The 10,671-nt window shown below is 37.2% G+C and overlaps 1 protein-coding gene across 1 annotated transcript; it reads right to left on the bottom strand.

The window, feature by feature from the left end:
- Positions 1-5,239: 5,239 nt before the first annotated feature.
- LOC139691716 (uncharacterized) lies at positions 5,240-10,088 on the bottom strand. The gene is made up of 2 exons (XM_071589568.1): positions 10,064-10,088; positions 5,240-7,509 (listed from the first exon to the last, which is right to left on the bottom strand). The coding sequence occupies exons 1-2, from the start codon at positions 10,075-10,077 to the stop codon at positions 5,391-5,393; spliced, it is 2,133 nt and encodes a 710-aa protein (XP_071445669.1). The 5' UTR covers positions 10,078-10,088; the 3' UTR covers positions 5,240-5,390.
- Between the last annotated feature and the right edge of the window lie 583 nt (positions 10,089-10,671).

Below are 10,671 nucleotides of genomic sequence, written 5' to 3'. Positions count from 1 at the left end.
CATTTAGTAGCTTAAGACGTAAATCACAGGGTACAATACGTTTATTTTCATCTAATTACCTCAAGCGAATCCTTTTTTATTTGAGAAATGCATTAGATATTTTAAGATTTTGCAGAGAGGATTCGTCATTTTTTAAATTACCCATCGCCGGAGTTTATACACATGTAAATTATTTCAAATAAGTATTTCCCCATTCCCAATTCAAGGTATTTTCATATTAGTACTTCTTTTGCTTGTTTATGATTGTCTAAATTCACCAAAGGCTGGTTCAACATGTTTCCTTAACAAGACAAAATAATATGCATCAATTTTCTTGGTCTACATCACATGGAAAAAAGTTTATTCGCATGGCTACGAGATGATATATTTGAGCAATACGATTTGTTATAGTTTTCCTTCGCGACTTTCACAGAGTACAAAGCTTTAATGAGCAGGTTTTGCCAGGAGATTATGCTTGAAAGGCTTTCATGGAAATGCAATGAAAACTGGAGGAGACATGCTGGACAAATCTTTCATAGTGATGATGTTATTATGTGCTTTTCACTTACATTTGCGGGTTTATCATTGTATGCATAAAGAGAAGCCAAACTTGCAGCTCGCCAAAATGAGGACTGCGGTATAATGTATATGTATGTACTAAAGCAAAACGAAGTCCCCAAATTATTAATAATAAACGTATAAAACAAATTCGTAATTAGGGTTAGTTACAACAATAATAACTCAAGAGCTGCTAAACCGATTAATAAGATATTTCGTTTTTTTGGATTCGTCTCTGCCCAGAATAGCAGAATGAATATTAAAACATCGTAATTAAAGTATCGCATCGTAAAAAATCGAGTCGCATCGCCAATTCCGAAGATATTTGGTTTTAGTCTACGTCCTAGAATAGTTGAATAAACATTTAAGCATCGTGAAGTATCGTATCGTTAATTTGGATGATATTTGTTATTTGGATGTCTGTTCCAAGCCCCAAAACGCAAAAGAACCATTACAACATCGAAAGAGTATCGCCGAATTTCATGTTTTTTGTTCTTATTTAGAATCGTCTCTGCCAAGGATAGCGGAATTTCCATCAAAACATCGAAATAGTAACGTCTCCGTAATTCGCCTCGTACCGTGGATTTAAAAAGAAGTTTTATTATTACTCTTCGCTCAGAATAGCATATTAGTCATCAAAGTATCGTGTGTTAAAGCGTGATGAAGAGTACTTAAGGTTGATCGGGCGTGTTTAAGAAGGGTTTATAAGACATAAAGCGTGTTTAATGGAGTTTTTGTGTATTTAAATGGTTGAGCGAGTAATGGCGTTTATAAACCGTTTAATGATTTTTAGGAGTGTGTAAAAGGTGTTTAAGCGAGATTAAGGCGATCAAAGATTTTCTGGGCGTGTCCAAGCATTTATAACCGTGTTTAAAGTGTTTAACCGTGTTTGTCTTTAACCGTGTTTAAAGGCGTTAAAGAGAGTTTGAGCGTGTTCATGCGGTTATTACTGTTTAGGCGTTCATGGTGTACATTTTTATATGAATAAAAAGCTAATTAAAATTACATAGGAATTGATTCAACATATATTTGGAGTTTTCTTACCTGTTACCCAAAGAGTACGAAGTTATAAACAGTAGGGTTGATGCTTCAAGATCATGCTTTTAAAGTCTTTGTTTGGACTGCTGTCAAACCTGGAAGAAGCAGGTTGTACAAATTTGGCTCCTTGGTGCATTTATTATAATCACCAGTAACCACTCAAATATGATGCTCTACTTGCCTGAATGTGTAGGTCAGGCTTAAGACGTGTGTCATGATGATGATATGAACTTGTGTTTTATAATTTTAGGTGCGTGATATCCTTAATAAATGAAATTAGTTTGTACGCCTCAAATGAAGCCACTGGACTAATATCCAGCACACGAAAATGAGGCCTGCAGGACTTTCGGAAGGTAAGTGTAATATAGCTCTCATTGCCTGTTGCTGCACTCTGAAAATCTCATGGCAAAGAACAGAAGCAATCCGAGAATACCAATAAATAATCGAGATTTGAATGATTCATAAATTTCAGGATATTTCAGCTTGTACTAAAGTGACAAATATCTCGCTTTTATTAAGTTTACATTTAAAATTGTCAATATAAATAGGGAACACTTGAAGGTTGACATAATTTGAGTACCTAAGGAATGTATGCTGTGAGCTAAATTAACGAGTCCTTGTATTAAAATTCAACAGAGCACGAGTAATTTCTGCCAAAATTGAATGCATCTACTGTCTTTTGTGTATTGAATGGCTTTCGAAAGGATTTGGAAGGTATATTACTTTGGAGTCCACTTTCCCATGCAGCTCAGGATTGGTTTTGGCATTTATTACAACTGTTGGTATAATCAGCAAAAAGAATATATTTTCCAACAAAGATGCAATCTGGTCTATCATTTATGCAGAGTGTAAATAGCAAAGGCCCAAGGAATGAACCCTGAGGAATATCTCTTTCTAAATATTTGCAACCAATTAGCTGTTTGCTATGTGATTTGAAGGACAATTACGATGGGATATTTCTACTACTTGGACGTCTTCCCTGAAGATATGATCTGAACCATCGATTTATTATTATCTCCAGAAATACCATGTTTGTATTAATTCCCTTAAGTGGCTTATATGATTCGAAGTGTGTGTCATTGGTATTGTGCTGATAACATAAACTTTCTCCCTATAATATTCTACCAGTAATCACAAGTACTCCATTTAAAGCTGTTTTTTTGATTTTAAATATTCTCAACCATCAACTGGCTGGACTTCTGTGACCAAGACACTTCTTAAATCGTTTATGTCATAAAATTGGACTCTTCTTAGGATTTTAAATTGAAAACCCAAAATACATTGTAGTATAATGTCCATTATGGAAGTAATGCACATGATTTTAGGGTGATGCGACCATTCGTTACAGAGCTCGATTCGATCTGTCTCAGCAGATAAATGCTCAACTGTGTGAAGTGTGTTTTTTGACTTTGTAGCACGGCTCACGTCACGGTCAAGCTCCACCACGACAGTTACCTTGAGCCACACAACCTTCATCTTTACCAATTTCGTGGCCCTTAGTTGCTTCTCAGACTCCTTACAGACCCGACTTGCCTCAATGCGACATTTTTAGATTGACCATTTACTGAAGAGAGCTTAAAGGAAGGAATTGGGAAATCATGGATTAAACATCCAGAAGCACCTCCCAACATTCCTGCAATCATTTCTCAAGAACCATTCTCATTTCAATGAATTAAGAGTACAAATTAACTTTCCACTGTTCTTTATTCACATACAACTGGTTTCAATGCTCAAGCGTCATCATCAGGTATAAATTAAATCAGTCGCAGTTCCACTTATATACCAATCATGAGGGTGAGAGAGGGGGGGACGAGGAGGAGGCGAAAGAAAATGGAGTTGCGATTGGCATTGATGGGGAGGGGGAAGAGGGGTGTTAAGTGTCAGGTTGGTTGGTTTAGAGTGGGGTGGGGGGGTTTGTCGGGCCCATCTGTGAGGGAAAGGGGTACTTACAGGATTGGGGAGAGGTATTCAAACAACAAATCGTTGACCAAATGACCCGTTTTTAAGTTCTTTCTGCTTTCAAGCTCTTCCCAAATGTCCATCCTCATTCCTTTTTCACTGTTGTGTAGCAGTTCCAGGTTGAAATACCTCCCATGGTTTCCTTCCCATAGATGTTTAGTGAGGTGTGATTGTCGTTCCCAGCGTTTATGTTCCTCCGCTAATAAAGGACAGTGGAAAGTTACTTTGTATTCTTAATTTTATTCAAATGAATTTCCACAAGGTTGAGCTGGGAACAATTGAACCATTCTCATTTCAGAAAAAGATAAATTTTGACGTCTCCTTAGCAGTAATGTTAAGAATGTATTATTGAAAATGTATGACAGCCCGCAGGCAACTGAGGTTGGTGTTGGTCTGTTGCAAAGAGCCCCCTCCACCTTACCCTGCCAGGCAGACCCCCTCCGCCACTCCATTTGGACCAGAGGAAATCAGACCTACCACTTTTGGGTGCGACCCTGTAAATTATGACGTCTCTTTAACAGTGATGTTGAAAATGTATTATTACCACATCATACAATGGCATTTGGTATTATAACCATAAAATAGGAAATGTTAAATGTTGAACAGATAGATTTACAATGTCAGTCTTCGTTCTTAATCATTTGGGGTTTAAGAATAAAATTGTCAGAGGATCTAAGTTAGGAATCACTCAATGGAGTGAGGGTTATACTAAGGATAAAATATCTCGTATATAAATTCCAAGAAGCTCTCTTTAGCAGTGGTGTCAAAAAATATATTATTATACCCATCCTACTATGATAGGAGAGATCAAGTCAATAAAATTAGAGGGATTAAGTGTCGAATAGATGGATTTAATATGTCAATTATCCCTCTTGATGATATAGGGATCAGAATAACATTGTCTGACTGCAGCAAGTGAAAAAGATGTTTGAATTAAAATTAGGTGTGTGTATATTCACCCTCTGCCACACACCCCCTTGTGGTGACTTAAAATAATAATTCACTGATTAATGATCACAAGGAAAGGCTATTAACGAAAGTATGCATTCATCTCTTTTGAATAAGACATGGACCATCTGGGTATCCCACTTGCAAAAGTGAAAACTTGATGACTAATGAAATAAGGTCTCCAACTTCATACTTATTGGGGCAATATTTATCACAAACATATTTATTCTCTCCTAAATTGGCGGATTACAACTATTAATTGTACATAAACTTTCAAAAATAAACACATTTCGTTTGCTAATTATAATACGTCATTTTGTGGCAAGAAAGGAAAAAGATATATGTTATCTCTTAAATTAAATTGCAACATAGTAATGGAAAAATTTTCTTGACCTAGCCAACCATGACTTAGGATTTCATGTAATAAAAAAATACAAAAATTATGAAAACCAATAATTGGATGCATTCCACATTTCTCACCATTAAACGACACAATAAAATTACAATGCATTGATGTATACAAAACAAATTATAAAAATCCTTCTCTCAATTTAACCAAAAATTAAATACATCGAAAAATTATTTTTGATAGCTGACATATTGCTTCTTAGATAAAAATATTGGGTGCATGTATATATTTACTGATATAATGTGCATATAACACACATACGCTGACCCATGTAGAAACATATTTATAACTTTTAGACAATAAAATTTAAAAAGAAAGGAAAATAATGAATAGAAATGAGGATACTTTGATTAAAAATGGAGAAGTTTAAAGATATAATGTGAATATGTTATGCTCTCCAGATTGCATTTAGTAGAAATCACAATCTTTATTTCATTTTCTAATCAGCTTCAGTAAAACTCCATCTGGGGCTTAAGCTTAGAGGAAAATTTGTTCACTTTTAAAAATCGATATTGCTGAAACTCCTCAAAATAATATTATATTGCTGAAGGACCTCCAAATAATGATGATCATGGATTGAAATAGCAAACAACATACTGTTCTTCAATAGCATCATGGCAGGAAAAATCCCTGCTATGGATAAAATCTCCAAGTTCACACAACACTGCCAACTTTGGACATAATGGGAATGATGCCGTGAATAATCATCTCGACCACAAATGATCTGGTACAGAGACTCGTGAACTTCTAAGAGGTAGTCGACTGCCTTCCTCTTCTTGTCAATGGTCTTCACAACCCTCGAGTACACCTTGGCGAAGACGTACTTCATTTCCAAGGTCACCAAATGTTCTACGCCCAGACGATTCACAAAGAAGTGATGAACACACTTGAGAAGGTTGAGCACGTCCTTGCCATTAAGGTCAGTATTATCCGGTGAAAAAAACTGGAAATGGACTGCGAAAGCCAGTTGACGAACGCATTCATTCAAAAATTCAAACTGATTTCTCCCCCCATCCTGCGGTGACCCATCTTTGAAACTGGCCCTCTGTGCCAAAGGTCCTTCCTCTTTGAGAATATTGTCTAGAACCTTCAAGACAAAATTACCAGCAAATTTGACCTTACCCTGGCAAACTAGTTCATGAATTATATTGATTGTCGCCCTAAAAGCAGGACGTTTGATGCTCAAGGTTCCTCTTGTCCTGTAAATGCAGCTGGAGACCAAGTATTCCACGCTCTCATTGTATCGACCCAAACCAATCAATGCACGACCTCGCACATGCTGAAAACCTTTAGATATGGTATGTGCGGTCGGATTGCCATCCTGATCACACTCCCCTTCAGTCAGGTCAAATGCCATTTGATGTAGACCTTCGAGAGTCGCATTGTATGCCAACTTCATTCTGATCTCCCTCGTCTTCAAGTGTTTACTGCCCAAATTCATCACGAGGCCCTGATGAACATTATGGTAATGTAGGCGTATTTCTCTGGCTAATTGCTTCTCAATGCTCTCTGTGAAACATCCCCTTGGACCGTCAGTTGAACAGCAATCTTTGAATCCCCGGAAACACATGTTATTGTGATCACAAAAGCATTTCTCTATGATATCCCCTTCAATTGGCCGATAGTCTATCTCTGGATCGACTGAAACCGAAATCTCCATCAAGTGTTGCATTCGAATTATCTCATCCAGAATCCCAACGACTACTTTGTCTGTGATTGGTATACTTTCAGCAATCAAGCCAGCCACCAGTTCTATGAATTTTCTTTTTGCCGTACTGATAGTTGTGATCTTCAGGCATTTCTTCATTTCATTCTTGAAGGAATCGTTTGATTCAGCAGTCACTACCGGTTGCTGACAGAATCTCAGTTTTTCGAGGAAACTCTGAAACTCTATCTTCGACATTCCACCCGCATTTAGAAAATGATCATGGAAGTGGAAAGTGTAGTCTCCAAGCGCAGGCAATTTATGTCCCATAGCATGTAAGCCAAGCTTGAGAGTGTTCCTGAATGTTTCTATGTCTGAATTAACACTAGCCCCATCAAGGAACTCCCTGCGGAAGGAATAGCTACCGGACATGTTACTCTGGCAACATCTGGACAACATACTAACCAATTTGTTAGGACAGGGATGACTTGCATCAATTTTAATGCTCTTAGACTCAAGATTCATGGTAATTAAAGTCAATAAGTAAAAGGCAATTACTTCCGAAACCTTTGTGTCATTCAGCAACTCTTTCCCAGGGACCAAGTGGGTGGAACTTTGATGTTTTTCCACATAGGAGTCTTTGATTGATGGGAGGAGCCTCTTCTGAATTCTACCAATGTCCTTAAAAACCATCAACTTGGTCGACAGGACATCATCAATTCCACTATTCGCCAAGATGGCTTCCTCTGGTGCAATCTGTTTCAACACCTGACCCCACCCAGACAGATTGCTGACACACACTATGAACCTATCTATTTCATTGGCACTGTCAATGGTCTTTTCCTTACCCTTGATCCATTGGTAGGAATCAAAGTATTTCTTTATTTGAAATAGAACTGCTTCTCTGTTAGTCCCCTGGGTTTCGTGTCCATCTCCGGAAATGTTTTCAAACAAATACACATTTTTGAGACGGCTGTAAGATAAGAGAGGAGGAATTAGACAAACTAAGAGTGATTTTGGGTTCATGGAATTCCTATTCAACGAATGCTGATCATTTAATATTTATCGTACAACCTTTTTGAGAAATACAAGTTTTACATTCAGATGCAAGTGTAATGATTGATTCATTTCAACTTACAAGGACTGTAATGAAGGTTTATATGCAATGAGAATGTTTTGTTTCATTCCTTATGTCTCATTTGTGTTTTATAGCAATGCAAAATCCTAATGATATCAATTTTTCAGTGTTTCTTTATTAAAGGTGAAATTGTATCAAAGTTGTCTTATAAGAAATTTATGCATGGAAATGAAATATGAACCTAAAGACAAGTTTTATTATCATTGCGTGGAAAGGACATTCTTCAACTATATCTCTACAAAGCTACTGTTTCCAAATTGATTAATTTATAATTAATAATACCAAAACTGTTCAAATCCATTCCTAATAAAATATTCATTAGCAATTTCACATATTTAAACCAAGTTGTGAAAATTTAAATATTAAACCAGCTGCATGAAATAATGGATCACACCATACAAAAACAATTTTTTGTTTAAAAAAAAATACCTATCTATAATTGAATAATCTAGCAAATTTTTCATAAATTTTCGTTGATTTTAAATCATCAGTTTGTCTGTAAGAAGACAAGGTTGACCACTGCATTGGTGTCCTTAACCCGTTGCACTCGGGTGCTTTTTTCTGGATTGCCTTAGTCTACTCGGGATTCAATTTTTTATATACCCCAAATTTACTAAGCGTGGTCCTAGAATGAAAAACTGGAGTTTCTTTTCATACAAACTTATTTATTTGGATTTTTTGACATAATTATTGAAAAATATATTGATATTCATAATTTAAACTCTATAATTTTTCATGGTATGATATTTTTGGAAGCATTCACCAACATGAAGACCTGGTTTACATTCATTTGTCTCACGGATATATATCGTCTCTCTTCTCCCTCCTTTGATTTTTCGGTCTGAGCAAACCGCACAATGTTTATGTTTTTTGTTAGGGTCAGGTGTGAATATATGGAGTTTTCCATCTAAACGTTGCTCTTGGTTTGTGGATGGTAATCTAACCCTGGACGTTTGTGTACCATCTCGGGATTCTCCGAAGAGATTGTGTACTAGTTTTATTTTTACTTTGTTGGCATTCTTTACACAATATAAATGAATTTACAACACTGACCTGAAGCCCCCAGAAAAACAATTTACGCCACAATTTTAGAGTTTTCCTCATGAAACAGCTGCTTTCTAGTTCTTTGGAATACCAATGCAACAATTTTAGAGTGTAAAAATCATTCGCCTTGACTGGGATTGAACCCATATCCCTCAATATCCGGTCGATTGCTTTTTGGTCAAGCGCCTCGGTAGCTTAAGTGGCTAAAGCACTCGACCGGATACTGAGGGATCTTGGTTCAAACCCCAGTCAAGGCGAATGATTTTTACACTCTGAAATTGTGGCATTGAAATGCACATTAGCGGATGGCTCCGTTAAAAGTTACTGTTGCTGCATCTCCCGTAGTTTCTTTGGAATACTTATCCATCGTGAGAGGGGGTAAATCGTTCAGAATGAGCAATTACTAGCTGGCAAAGCATCTGTTGTAAGAGAACCCTCTGTCATTAGGGAAAACACCTGCGTTATGCTTCTAGAAACGTAAGTAAACCTCGGAGACTAAGATGAGGAAGGTTTTTTTACCACAGGAGGTTGATGCAACCTCAAAAAAGCACGACTCCAGGAAAAGGCCTAAGGTTCGTGTTTTACTATGAATATAATATATCATATCTTGGACCCTCCTACTCAAGATTCCTGACTGTGCAATAAATAGGATAAGAGCGCGCAGAATGTTTGATGAGACAGTGGACACTAGGAAGAAAAGGAAACGAAAGAGTCAAAACTAGAAAGCAATGAACTAAAGATCAGCTGACTGAGGTAACTTTACATTCTGGCGATCTTTTTTCAGGCACCGATAATCTCTAAAGGACATTGCCTTACATTTAGCTGACTTCCAAATAATAAAAAGCAAACAATACAAATGAAAAAGAACTTACAACACAGTAAATAGATAAGAAATAACATCTGCGTAGGTGGTGACATGCTTTGGGAGACGGCATTTATGTTGACGACATCATGGGTCGCTACTATTCATTTATAAAAGCTGTTTTATTAAATAGCCAAGCTATTAATTAAGCTTTAAGTTTCCTTTTCCTTTCATGCAGATGATTACAAGAGAAGTTATTGGAAATATAGACAAAAATCCCAATTCCCCTTGCGGTGAAACTCCGTGTCGAGTGTGGCTCGACATACGAGCTGCTGCCGTTGCTAACCGTGTCGAGTCACACTCGACATCCGAGTGCAAAAGGTTAATCCATCGTGACTTGAACATTATCATCATGTCCGAAACACCCGAGTGTAATTAAAAAACAGAGAGATTTAAGAGGCCGCTTTTCCATTTCAAAGAAAGGCGTAGAACATTCTCTGACTGCGGTAAGCGAACAAATAAGTAGGTTAATGCTTATCTTACTTCCTGCAGGCCATATACCCTGGCGATGGCTTGCAGGGCACTATAAAATACAAAAAAATATCTAAATATAACATAAAAACCTTTAGGTTTGTTGGTATATCAATAATTATGTTCATTTTGTTCATAAAAATGCCATTATACAGCTCGATTGGCATACAAAGTGGTTTGGATCCAAAATACGCAAACACAAAAAGTGTATTGAGTGTCCACTTTGAAGGGTGTCCAACTTTGTTGTGTCCCCATTACCTTTTGTCTTCCTTCACATACGAGAGAGACACGTGTGGAGTTTCCTCTCCTTCTGCCTTGTGAACGATAGCTTTGAAGTCTCGGAGTCCTTTGTTGTTGTGGGCCCTGATTGCGATCAAGGCCACGAGGTGAGCGCAGTTCTCCGGAACCTTCTGCCGCTCATCTATGGAGATATTTGCCATTGAATCTGCAAGTTCACCATCCACGTCTGCCAAAGAGACTTTACTAGGCTCCCCCGATGTGCCCTCTTCTTCCAAATCGACTCCATCTTGAAATTGAAGGATGAACAAACAAATAATCCTTAATTCTAAATTCAATTTGCTACATCTTCAGACTATGGTTGCAAATGAGGACATGCATTA

Source organism: Hetaerina americana, unplaced genomic scaffold, assembly GCF_022747635.1.
Source record: "Hetaerina americana unplaced genomic scaffold, ioHetAmer1.1.p SCAF_39, whole genome shotgun sequence".
Lineage (NCBI taxonomy): Eukaryota > Metazoa > Arthropoda > Insecta > Odonata > Calopterygidae > Hetaerina > Hetaerina americana.
Note: the sequence above shows the minus strand (reverse complement) of the source record. Positions and strands in the feature narration are given on the sequence as shown.